This window comes from Lepisma saccharinum, chromosome 24 (assembly GCF_977018435.1).
Source record: "Lepisma saccharinum chromosome 24, izLepSacc3.1, whole genome shotgun sequence".
NCBI lineage: Eukaryota > Metazoa > Arthropoda > Insecta > Zygentoma > Lepismatidae > Lepisma > Lepisma saccharinum.
Genome location: NC_139252.1, coordinates 44,922,258 through 44,935,832, shown reverse-complemented (window position 1 = coordinate 44,935,832; position 13,575 = coordinate 44,922,258). Strand labels below are relative to the sequence as shown.

Below are 13,575 nucleotides of genomic sequence, written 5' to 3'. Positions count from 1 at the left end.
GGAAAATAACATTTTGTTTTTAAGTTTTTCTATTTATTTATTTTTTAAAGTGTTATTTCTAATGCGTGTTCATCAAGAGTGGAAGACACGTATTGCAAACCAATGGTAACCACGTAGAGGATATTATATGAATACATTGTTTCTTATCACAACATATTTATTTGTCCTATGTATTGCGACTTTTGGCCCACCCTGTATATATATATCAGCCACGTATCTAGAAATATGTTTCGGGGGGTCCGAACCAAGTGTTTCAGGAATAATAATATTTAATAACAGTAATGTTTAAATTATTATATAAAATGAAATTAATACTAAATGTAAAATGACTATAAGAATAGAGATATAACATCGCATATTCATTACGTAGCTTATCTGTAGTTAAAATCGAAATAATTTACATAAAAACAAGTGACCTGGCAATGAAATTATGTCAAATAGATAAATAATTGAATATTTACCGAATAACAAAAATGATGTTACATGTAGATGGAGAAAAGTGAGTTTCTGATTTATATTTTTTGCATAAATTATTTTGAGTAGTAGTGCACATAAATCTTCTTTGTAGTGTCATTCAAAGCCGTATGATCCCAATATAATCCTTGCCTTCTAAAAAGTTCAGAGGAAATTAATAACCATCGACAAATGCTAATATTTTCATTACTTCATTTTAGTACTTGGTAAGGCTCTCAGGGCGTCCAGACCCCCCCCCCCTAAATACGTTCTTCCTGTTCTTCCAAGCCATATGATCCCAATATAATCCTTGTCTTCCAATAAGTTCAGAGAAAATTAGAAGCCCAATACTCACGAAGAAATTTTACAGTTAATTGTTGGAGATGGTGTGGCAGATTGGATTTTAACGAAGTCGAAGTTCCTGTCCACTGTGCGTTTGGTCCTGAAGTGGCAGCCGCTCCCCCCCCCCCCCCCCATCACCATTAAATATTTTGATGCAAACCTACAAAAATAACATGGATATATTTTTTTAAGATTTTGCAATAATTTAGATTTTCTTCTTGTATAAATGAATAGGTTGTCTCTAAAGAGATGCAGAAGTCTGCAGTCTACTATATTTAGTAATTTTAGTTTTATAACTATTTCTGCGAAGCTAGTAAATGTTCCAATTTGGTCGGGACAGTTCACCATATTTGCTCCCTCTTTTGACTTTTTCGAACTGCAGTCTTCAGAAAATGCTCTCTTTTTGTGGTTAATTCACATTCAGACATGTTCTTCATTATTAGGATAATTCCATAGTTTTGGTGGATACATTCAAGGTACGAATACATACAAAGAAGGAATGACAAAGAATGATGTCAGCCTGTGTGTGAATGTTGCATACATCTCTTGCTCTCTCTCTCTCTTTTTTTAGGGCTGGTAGCAGCATTAGGTAAAAAAGTACTTCTACAGTCATTGATAAGACTTTAAAATTATATCAAATTGGACTAGTAAGAAATGGAGCTGTAGCTGCGAAGGTTGTTGTCATTGTCACCCTAGGCCCCTGGATCATAGAAATTAGACCGACCTGTTATTTCTTGTACATTTCTCACCTCCCTTCGTCGGGAATAAAACATAGCATTACAGGTTAATTTAATAGGAAACTAATGTCTTTCAAGTTTCTCATTTTTTGTACATCCACCTAGTTATTTTTAACTTGCAATCGATGTTGCAGATGTGAACAATAACACACACTGCTTTAATGAAGACTGTTCTTCTATTAGTCACATTTCTTGAATGTTATGTTCTCTTTTCATCGAATTCAACGGAAAAGAGTAGGTGCATAAAATTTCTACAATGTCTAAGTATGCCAGCTACGTCTAGGTAGGGGAGGGTGCAAATTTGGGGCAGGGATGCGAAAATCATTCTCGTCCTGGACACTGAAATCTCTAGCTACTGGGTGAGTCTTTTAAAAGAGGCCCCGTGGAAAATGTGCTCCTTGCTTGTAGGCAATTCTGGTACACCGAAGAGAAGAACGGGTTAGAGAACAGTCCAGGATATCGGTGCCAACCATATTCGACAACATGAGATGACATGACATATCCTGGACTGTTCTCTAACCCGTTCTTCTCTTCGGTGTACCAAGGTTGCCTACATGCAAGGAGCGCATTTTCCACGAGGCCTCTTTTAAAAGACTCACCCAGTACAACTCTGATAAGGAAATATTTCCTTTCGAGAGACCATTAATAGATTTACACCATTATAGAAGCATAACACAATAAATGTATGAAAATTTAATTATCATTTTAATAAAAAGCAATACAAAATTACTTTGGTACATTTATAAACTAGCAAATTAATTCCTTTGACTGGTTCAAAATGTCAAGAAATTAGAAGATAGGTGAAATGTTTTTAATAAGTGAAACATTTCACTTATCATCTAATTTCTTGACATTTTGAACCAGTCGTTAAAGGAATTAATTTGCTAGTTTATAAATGTACCAAAGTAATTTTGTTTATATATGTTTATAAATATAAATATATATAAATAAATGAATTGATTAATGATATTAATTATTTAATAATTGACATATATTTCATGACAATATATATATATATATATATATATATATATATATATATATATAGATAGATAGATAGATAGATAGATAGATAGATATATAACCAAGGTTTCGGACTTGGCCCGCCTCAAAAACATCCTGGTACTGGCCTGATCGCACTCCCTAAATTTCTTTACGCACCCCCTCAACACCCCTAGATGATAAATCCAGGTGCCGCCGCTGCCTTTGCCTCCTAGTTTTGGCACCCAATCGCCTCTTCTGTATATAACCATATACCCAGAACATTTTGAACGGCACATATTCTTGTTCTAGAAATCGAGATTTGTGCATATTGCATGATCTAGGGCTCACGAATATTAAACCATGAAGGTCTCCACAATAATATTTCCTTCGGAAAAAAGATCAAAATGTTATATTATTTACTATTATTAACTACTATTTGTCACAACACAATTTACTGGGGCAAGGGAGGGGTCTATCGTTAGATGGTTGTAGGGAATCGGAGAAAATGCTCATGGGAGTATTATTTTTATTATACTCTTGGGAATATCAAACTTCCAATGGCGCAGAGATGCATAATATAATAAATCAACTCTCCTTTCACAATGTGAGTTGATTGAGTTTATTTCACTTCGCTGTTTTTCCACTTTTGGCTAATCGCGAAGATGTGAAGATACACTCACAAAGAACACCCATGCCCTCACCAGGATTCGAACCCGGGATGAACCCTGCACGACGTGCTAACCACTCCGCCACGGAGGCCGGCATATGAACTGATCACATTGAATATTTCCGTCATGTGATGTAAAGTGAAGTTGTTGCATTTTTTTCTCCATAAGGAATGAAGGGGATTCTATAAACATTTATTCATCATGATTTTCAAACATAGTGTATTGCTAATGAACTAGAAATCGCTTGCACTTGCAACATGGGGAGAAATTCACACTATATCATGTGGTATGGTTATATTTTAGTAGCAGTACCCATTCCGACGATGTAGAAATAAATGTACACCTGGTACGAAACTGCCAAGTCTTCTAATATATGCAATTAATATGAACATCAAACCCAAATATGCACCAAGTGTTTTAAATCGAGTCAAATGAATTAATTCGTTGACAGCATGTGGATTTTCCTCAAGGAAAAAAATATGCAAAAATCCGCCGGCGAATCATCATCACTCATCTTCATCGTCGACATTAGTAAAAAGTGGCAAAAAAACCCAAAGGTAAATAGCAAAACTTTAAAAAACCAAGCGGGACTCCAACCAAGTATAAAAAATTGAAGTACTGGCCTGGGTTTGTAAATAAAGATACAGAAGGTTCGAAACATGTAGGGGAATTCGTACCTGTAAGTCCCATGACGTTACTAACATCTTATACTAGCACGACGCCCTCTCTTTTTACTCTTGGAAACAAATGATTTTCAAATTACTGTCTAAATGTTGACATTCCTACAGTAGCAACCAATGTCCCGGATGTTAGTTCCCCAACAAACTTTCACCCCGCTTGCTTCTTGCCTTTGTCCTTGAAAATGTATCAGAAAGAGGTAACTTTTGTTACAGTGACAACAGTTAGAAAATAAAGTATCAGTGAATATATATATTCAGTGTTCGAAAAATCTTCTTCAGAGCTAGGCGCCAGCTTTGAAAAGCAGGCGCCAAGAAACCACCTAATAGCAATTGTGCATACTATAAGAAGCTGAGCTGGCCCCCGTGGCGGAGTGGTTAGCACATCGCGATACGAAGCAAGGGGTTACGGGTTCGAATTTCGGCCTAGGTGTGGATGTTTGTGTGTGTTCATTCATCAATTTCATCAAATCACTTATCCCCATCTTCGCAAATTAGCTAAAAGTGGCACAAAAGGCGAAGTAAAATAAAGGAAGTCGATCAAAAATCGATCAATCTATAAGAAGCTGAACATCACCGTATTCAAAACATCGCTAAATCGTGTGAGAAAGCTGGAAATGGGGGGGGAGGGGGTTGGGGGACAAAGAGTAAGAAATTGTTACTGATTCTATGGAATGTTCACAACGTTGATAAAAAAATCATTTGCTAAATACGTTGATAAAAAATTGCTAACTTACGCTGTACTGCAATTTGAACTTGGAATCTTTAAAATTTCGTACATGCAAACTTAAAGAAAACGACAATACTACAGCAAAATATCACAGTCGCCAGGCTGAATTTTTTAGTCGCCATGGCGACTTGGCGACAGGGATTTTTCGAGCCCTGTATATATATAAAATAACCCATGGCTTGACAGCCCTCGAAGGGCCTTGGTCCTCTCTCCCATACATATATACTATATACAGTATATTAATAATTACTTACAGATTAGGGGTTAATTAAGTAATAACATAAGAAAATTGGGTTTAATTTTGTAAACGCATTGGAAATTGAAACTGATTATCTTTTGTTACAGTCACAGAAGTTAGGAAACAAAAATACTGATATGTATCATCTATCAGTGTAAACATAAGATTCTGGAGAATGCCTGGATAATTTGCCCATTCTTCGCAAATGAGGAGTTTATGAATAAATGATGCAAGGAAACCGGATATTTTTCAGAAAAGGATTGATACACACACATACATACATACATAGAGAATGAACTTCGATGGAAAACATACCACTTACAAGTTTTCTGAAGTGCAATTTAGATCCACTTTATGCTCAGGTAGGCAAATCGGGACTAGACCTACAGCTTGAAATAGGAACGGAACCACTGTCATGTGCCTCCAGCAGGAATCGAACCTGGAGCCAGGTCACTGGCACTGTCACGCTTAGCCAGTCGATTGTTCCTCAAGGACTCATCGGTTATGACGCACAAGCGGCTACAATCAGTACTCCTTGAAAAGCATAATGTATGAAAAATACACGAAAAATCTGACAAAATTTGTCTATTTGTGGATCACTGTATGAATCTGTTTGAAATAGTTCCCTTGTACGAAGAAAAAGTAAACATAGTATTCGATGGAATTCTGATCATTTCCATGATGGAAAGTAAATTCGGCAAAATACAGAGCATTCCCTGACATTCGCTATGAGACTCTTCGGAAAGCGGCCCGGCATCGGCGCTTGTCTTTCCCGGTGAACGGGTCCGCGACAGTCGCTTATATTAAACCTCGTAAAAAAGTTTAGAGTAACAGGGTCAGTTCTGAATAAAAGTGGAAAGAAAAATGGGAAAATAAAGTATACAAAGACAATCCGCACACCATCCGTGAGTTAAAAGAGAGTATTGTACGAAAAATCGGGAGAATGACAGTAGACGAACTTGCACGTGTAAATGTCAATTTCCTTCGGAGATGCCAGGAATGTGTTGCAGCAGAGGGACATCATTTTCAACACCTTCTGTAGTCAAGGTTAGTACACAATATGAAAACTGTAATTTTAATAGCCGATTCTAGCGACTGTAGCTGACCCGTTCACCGGGAAAGACAAGCGCTGATGCCGGGCAGCTTTGCGCCGTGTCTCGTAGCGAATGTCAGGGAATGCTCTGTAGTAGTATGCTTGAAAGTAGGAAATGTAAAGTATATTTTTTTTTTCGTTTTAAACATACGTTCAGTGTGAAATCCACATTCAGTAAAAGCAAAATAAACATTCAATACACAAAAACCTGTCTATTTATCGTCCGAAATCACAGAGCATCCCAAAATTATCCAGACAATTTGTTCAGGGAGATTAAAAAAAGCCCTGTGAACAAAATAACACAGTTTTATTTCCCACCCCAACACTAATAAATCATCGTTCTTGAAGCAGAGATGTCCCATAGTTTAATATATATTGTGCGGAAACGAAAAATTGCAAAGAGGAGAGGTACAAGTTACAGTAAAACAATAGTTAAACAATGGTAAACCAAATAAATATGGATATAATGTAAATATGTACTGTATTTGTTCGGTTACATATACATTGAGACAAATCCATGAAGAATTACATAATTATTATAATAACTCCATGCCTCTCCTGCATTCTGCCCGTAATTTTCCAGGCTTGTTCAAGTACGTTACTGCATATTACAAGAAACTGTATAATATGTTTCCTGATTTTCTAACTGAAATCTATTCCCTGTTGTCTGATTTGTTTTTCTACCGTCCCTACTTTTCAGAGCTTCCAGGGCCTTCTTGCCTGTCGCGAATCCCACCCTGCAAGCTTGTTTACTCTGGAGGACCCTTCAGAAATATTTTTCCTCTAAAACGAACATGTGTTTCTCGTTCGGTGACCAGTAGACAGACCTCTTCTCGCCCCTCCCCCTCTGCCCTCCGCGACGAGCCTCGAGGGGTGAAGCGTGTGCCGGGGACAGCAGACAGGCAGAAATTTAACATTACGCATATGGGAGAATTACTTTACTGGTACTCTTGGGAATATCAAACTTCCGATGGCGGAAAAAAACATATGATGGGTTAGAGGATCCATTGAAGATTATATTCTCCAAAGGAAAAGACAAAACTCCCATTGGTTTAGCCGTAACTTGAATTAAAGTTGCTCCTCCATAAGGAATACATGGGATTCTGTAAATACTAATTCATCATATTTTTCAAAGACCGTATAAGGCGTAATAATCAACTTAAGAAACCGCTTCCACTTGCCAAATGGGGAGAAATTCATACTCTTCATTTCTGGCGGAGATCTTTTTAGTAGCATTGCTCATTCCGACAATATTGGAATAAATGCATGCCTGGTGCGTTATTGTCCCTCTTCGCCTTAAGTAAACCAACAAAAGACAGTGTAATTGGGATACAAAGACAAACATCCTCAACATCTGCAGTGTCAAATTAAAATATCTGTATCTTCCATACACTCATCGGCACAAGAATTCTCATCGTCAGTAGAATCATTGTAACATCCTCCGTCAGTGCGGAAAATAATATTTTTGTAGAAAGAAAGTTGCACCATTTGTTGCCACCCATTGCCGAAATGAAGCCTCACGTCTTTCGTGCATTGCTTAACTGAAACTGGACCTCTAATGACACTTGCGTTCATATCACTTATGTCTTTGTTAACTCAACAAAATTTCTTGTCCCATCCAGCGTCAATAAAATATCCTGGTTCTTCCCTTACAACAACTGAAGATGTTGGTGTGGATCCTCTGCTTATAATGAACCTTTTCGCTGTACTGAAATGGAAATGCCAGTTTTGGGGTTTCTTTAGAACAGAAGCAGCAGCAGTTTTCCAGTCACGAACTTCGAAGTCCTCCCCGATTGTCTACTGTGCCATATCTTATTCTTCAGGTTCAATAATAGTGTCCATTCGTTTTAAGTCTTTCTCAATCCTCCCAAACACCCTATCAGGGGCATGTAGGAGTGACCAGTGTAAACGGTGGAAACAATGAAACCATTCATTAAAGTTTATTGTTGTCATGTTTTTCAGAATTTACAGTGTTGCAACATTGTATTTCGTCCGTATTTAATGCAAGCAAAGTATTTTTTCAAGGCAAACATCTCTACAAACATTATGTTCCTGAGTTTTGCGTGAGAAGGACAAGAAGCCCTTATGAAAGTCACAACAGGAGCTTCCATAACAAATACATAGGACTTGAGTCACTTTGTTTTGGTATTACGTGTCTTACTGTTCCTCTATGTTGAAATATTTTACAGTGGACAAGATTCCATTTGTAAATGTGACTGACTTTCCCAGTACATTTTAACTCTCATAAAACTCCAATAGGAACTGAATTTTGGTGAATTCAGTTACCTCTATACCAACTGAAGCCAATGAAACCAAAAAAAGCATTACAGAAAAAACTGGACAAGGTGCCATTTGGAAATTGACGCCTCTGTAAGTTATACTCACAAGAATGATGTATGTACCTTTAAGTCCTTCTGATGCTGTATCCACGCATTCTTTTCCACATTCACTATCATATCTTTGTACTTTTTTTCAAGGTTTATGATCAGCTGCTCAACCTCTTCTTGCTTTTTGTGGCTTAGAGTCATGGCGAGCTGAGTCCTCTGTGCCTGCATCTTCAATTGCATCTCCTTCAACTGCAATCACAGGAAGAGAGAAGAAATAATTATTTAAGCTTCCAGGAAAGTAATCTTACACTTAACCTTTTCAGTATTAGTAAGAAAAGTATGAGCAAATACTTCGGTATAAAGTTTCATATTTGTATCATAAAGAACCCAGGGCTCTTATCCTGTTATCTGGTAGTTTTTTACCTGGATTTCAACCCAGTGCCATCCTTGTGAGCCAATTTACTCCAAATGTAGAAAATTGCATAATAACCAGTGTGGTATTTGAAAAATTCAAGTGGGGGGGGGATAGAGAACAAGTCTAAATTTCATGGTACAGGATTGGCTGATGTGGCATTTCCAGAACAGCCAATCCTGTTCTGGTTGTAGTAATGTTGAATCTTTCCTACTTTTACACTTCAATAAGCATTTTTCAAAACACTCTGTAACATGGTTGTAAGTAAGTAAGTAAAAAAAACCTTTGTTCTATGCATTGGAAGGATCTTACATACCTCAATTGCCTTATCTCTTTGGATCTGATTAACCAGAATTTCATACTCCTTAGCTTGTTTATCTTTCATTTTTCCAATTTTGCTCACCATTTTCTCTGCAATTATTATCTGCAACAAATACATTGCCATAGTCATAAATATAAATAGGTACTCGCTCATTTACACATGTATAGTCAATGCTCTAAGAACAGAATGTACATATTGACTACTGGTATTCCTAGTGCTGTAGCCGACCCCTGTGGCAGAGTGATTAGCACAGCATGCTATGACGCCAGGGATCCCGGGCATAGGTGTTCCTTCATCATATTATCATGCGATTAGCCAAAATGTGGCAGAAAAGGAAGTAAAATAAACCAAATAAATCAATTTTAGTGCTGAAATAGTACAACTGTGGTAAGTTACATCACTGGAAAAACATTTATTGAAGAGAACATTACATGTAACAAAGCAAGGACTTCACTGATTCTGATGTACTTGCTGGGCATCTATATTAATTTCAATACAAATAAATATTTAACCCAAAAAAAAGTTGTAGAAATTCTTTTTACATGTATTCCACTGGTGCAGAAACAATTTCCATGTGTTTATGAAAAGAACTCCCTTCCCCTTCTTGGCTTGCCCTTGTATTAAAGTCACTTCTGTAACAGTGAAAAGCAGTGAATTGTAATGGTGACACAAATATTAAAATTACAATTTTATTTTACGGCACAACTGTACTCACCTGTACTGACTTTTCTTCGAGTTTAGCTTGCAAGTCTAAGATTTGAGATTGAAGGTCCTGTACCTTTTCCTCATGACTAGACTCCAAAGCATTCAGTTCCTCATGATACTTCAAGACTTCACTCTAGAAAAAATGCAGGTCATTGGTTCAGAATGGCCCAAAGAATATGTGGTTGATTGGATGATTCAGGTGGACCCATGCAATGACAGGTATAAATGAAAAAAGTACAGGCAATAAGTATACAGTAGATTCAGGGGTAAGGTGAGTGAATATCCACAATTTAAAATGACCATTTTGTTTTCAGTTCCAACAGATTCGATCATGGTGAAATGACTGTCCTCACAGGAACATTTTATGACAGGATATAGTGAGAATGATTGTGACACACATTGAAAACAAACAAAATACACCCACTCTTGGTTAATTTAAGCATATTATTGGAGTGGAATATTTACCCAATAATATCAATCAATATGAATTTGCACAAAAACACTATTTTTTTTTACCACCGAACTACTTTTGATTTGTATGTATGTTGTCATTTATAATTAATTATTTTTAAAGACTGAAATTATACCCCATGCACACACGAGTAAATTTCACACCAAATCAGCTGCAAGTAAACCCTCATCATCTCTGACTTCGATTGATGTTGGTACAGTTTCATCTTCAGCCATAATGAAGTTATGACAAAGGTTTTAGACAAATACAGTGAAACCTCTATTTTACGTTTTCTGGGGATCAAGCTGAAAAAACTGAAAATGCAGGAAAACGTAAAATCGGGGTTCCACTGTATGCCTTTTTGTCAGTTTTGAGGGAGCTCAATTTTGCACATTTTCCTTACATGTATTCTTTTTTCAAAGCCTTGTATCTCAGTAACCAAAAAAGCTATAAAAAGATGTCATGTCTCATTTGAAAGTACACGAGATGTCCATACAATTCAGAAAAAGTTTTGGTTTGAAGTCTGAATGGCATGTGTTCAAACTGTTCTAACTTCAATTGTTCAAATTATCGTATTATAGATTTTTGTATTATTGAGATATTTTGTATACCAGATCTTTATCTTTTGGTGTGCAAAATTTGGCAAACGTCATTTTTCAAATAAGTCAAATTGTAGTAAAAGTTTATTTGCTGGTGTTTTGTATCCCTTACCTTGAGCTTATCTTCGTATGCATGTTCTAAATTTTGCAAATTGTTCGAATTCGCAACATTAGCATCATTGATCCTTTTGTTGAGAGTTGCTACGTATTCCTCCAGCTCCAGGTTCTTCTGGTGGGAGTCTTCCAGTTTCTGAGACAGGTCTTTGAGAGAAGCAGCCATCTCCTGCTGATACTGAGACACTATCTCATGGTGAGCCATCTCGAGATTAACTTTTATAGTTTGAAGTTCAATCAGCCTGCAAAAGAAGAAACAAGTCACTGCATTCTGTGCTGAATAATTTTGTTCTTCTATATAAAAATAAATTGCAAAATCCCTGTGTGCACTCTCGGTAAGGTAAGGTAGAGTTCCTCGTGCATATAGCACAGTACCATGAAGGCAGATTTAAGAGATGTGGGGGTAGGACCCCACACATTCTCGATCCCGGTCCTTTTTAAAGGTGATGTGATGAGCACCATGCTCCAACTAGCTTTACTCCTCAGGGCTGACCCCAGGTACCCATTGATTTGAGACTGGGTAAGTCCTGGAGCCATTTTATGCGAGGACAAGGCTGGAAAAATTTCGACCATAGATTACTCCAGTGGCGATTCGTGATTTTTTCGGAGTGTAGGAAAAAGTTATGATAAACCGAGAAAAGTGTGAAATATGCGTTCAATTACATTCACACATATCGCTTGTACTATCCTTTGCATTTAGAATGTTAGCTGCAGGCCTATGCTCAAGGTACGGCAAGGAGCCCTTGCTCCTCACTTTGAACTATGAAATATTTAAGTGTGAACCTATCATTAAATATATATATCATTATATAAATATCATTAACGATATAAGTCAACCTCACTTCCACATAGTACACCCTGGACTGGAGACTAACAAGGTTCTGGCGATTGGCCCCATGGCCAGTATAATTCTGTGTCGTCCTGTGTTTTGTCCTTATTTGTGCTGAGCGCCCATTTTAGCCTCAGATTTTAACCAAGGTAAGGAAATTTTAGTTTTCAGACATGCTTTATTTTTGTTATGATAAGGGGCTGGACCCCGTACAGTGTGACGGGTGCAAAATACCCTCAGTGCTGATGCACCCAAAAAAATATAATTCAAATTCAAATTCAAATCATTAACAATATTTCAGATTTTGCAAGAATTTATATTTTCTTCTCCCTTCCTGTCGTCAAGTGGATTCACAATAACAAAAAGTGCTGCTTAAAGTTCGAAATTATGCTAAGTGTTTCTAAATTGTGCTAGGATTTATTATTAATTACTTTTTTTTCGGATAATTGTAATTCTGCATCTACTTTTCTAGAGTTTTGAACTTGCGTTACTTATTCTTAATAGTTATGTAATAGTGTAATTTTTTCCCCAAAATTGTTTAAAATTGTGCAACAAACAAGATGGGTTCAACATAGAAATTAAAAGGGTTTGAGAAAATTGTTTGCCTCCAACTCTCTACCGATTTCCTACCATAAAATCTCCTGACGAACTAAATCTGGCAGGATGAAGAAAATGTAGAGGATGGATCGTGGCATGGTTGTAAAAAAGCTTGCTGCTGGATCGGCATACTCTCTTTCATTTGAAACATGTCCGCTGGTGAAGTAGAAATAAGATTTGGACATAATATTATTTCTATTTCCTGAAAACATATTACATTGAATTCGATTTCCTTCTCCCAGGGACTGGCGTTTGCACATTATGGTAGATTTTACCATTATGCCAAAAGCAGGCTGCCAAGTTCCAACAAAGATCAAACTGTGCTCGGTTTAGTACCATTTTGCTGAGGTTGGCATCCCTGATCGAGGAAAAACTTGCTGGTTCCTCATTCCTTGACGATCTTCGCAACCTCGCCGCCCCTCCCTTCACCCTTTTCCACCCCTCGCCCATCTGTCTGTAGGATGACCGCCGATGTTCCTCAGCGAGCGGCAGAATGCCTGTAGCCATCATCTTTGGGCAGCTGCTGGTCTATGCGAAAGCAGTCAACTCTTGACAGTAGCTAATCTAGTCAATTGTACGTACATTGCGCTGATAATAACATGCATTAAACCTCCAAAAAGTAGACAACTCGAAATATGAACAAATGAACTGTAGGAAGTTCCTCACTTCCTACATGGAGGAATCGGCCTTGGATTGCTCACCCCAGGAATTGCACCTGGGTCACCTACATGGCAGTCAGATGCCCTACAGAGTAGACCACCACGACTCCCTGTGCCCTCTCAGTGCCATTCCAAAAACACACATTGGTGTGTGTGTGTGTTAAGTGAGTGAGTGAGTGAAAATAAAAGGAGACAAAGGGGCAGATAGATAAAAATAAAAGGAAACAGTGAACACTTAACACACAAATTGAAAATTTCCATATTTCACAGCCTGGCTGCATGTTCACTGGAGGAAAAGAAAGAATAATATATACATATTAGAGAAAGTCGGAGGCACATACTTGGTTTTCAGATTCATCACTTCTTCTGCAAGAGTGGTAAGGTTTGTCCTTGCACTTATATCACTGCGAGACCACTGATATCTGAGGGCACTCATGTCATTTGTTGATTTTCCATTCATAGCCTGCAGAAAAACAAAAACTCAATTAATAAGAAAATAACATTTTGGAAAATGACGAAAACATACCACATTAATTAGAAATACTATGAGCAAAGAAGAGTTGCTTTTAAGTTGCCAATGACTCTGACTGGACAGGAAGGGGATGAGAGGGACATGGCCCTAAGTGCAGAGAGGAGGG

At 37.4% G+C, this 13,575-nt stretch overlaps 1 protein-coding gene across 1 annotated transcript in view; it reads right to left on the bottom strand.

Moving 5' to 3' along the window:
- The window catches only part of LOC145978171 (uncharacterized), a 38,474-nt gene that overhangs the window by 6,880 nt on the left and 18,019 nt on the right, over nt 1–13,575 (bottom strand). Inside the window, exons 4-8 of the mRNA XM_083110611.1 lie at nt 13,279–13,400; nt 10,851–11,094; nt 9,699–9,821; nt 8,978–9,085; nt 8,325–8,498 (exon numbers count right to left, since the gene is read on the bottom strand). Coding sequence (XP_082966737.1) covers nt 8,325–8,498; nt 8,978–9,085; nt 9,699–9,821; nt 10,851–11,094; nt 13,279–13,400 — 771 coding nt within the window. The remainder of the gene's footprint in view (nt 1–8,324; nt 8,499–8,977; nt 9,086–9,698; nt 9,822–10,850; nt 11,095–13,278; nt 13,401–13,575) is intronic.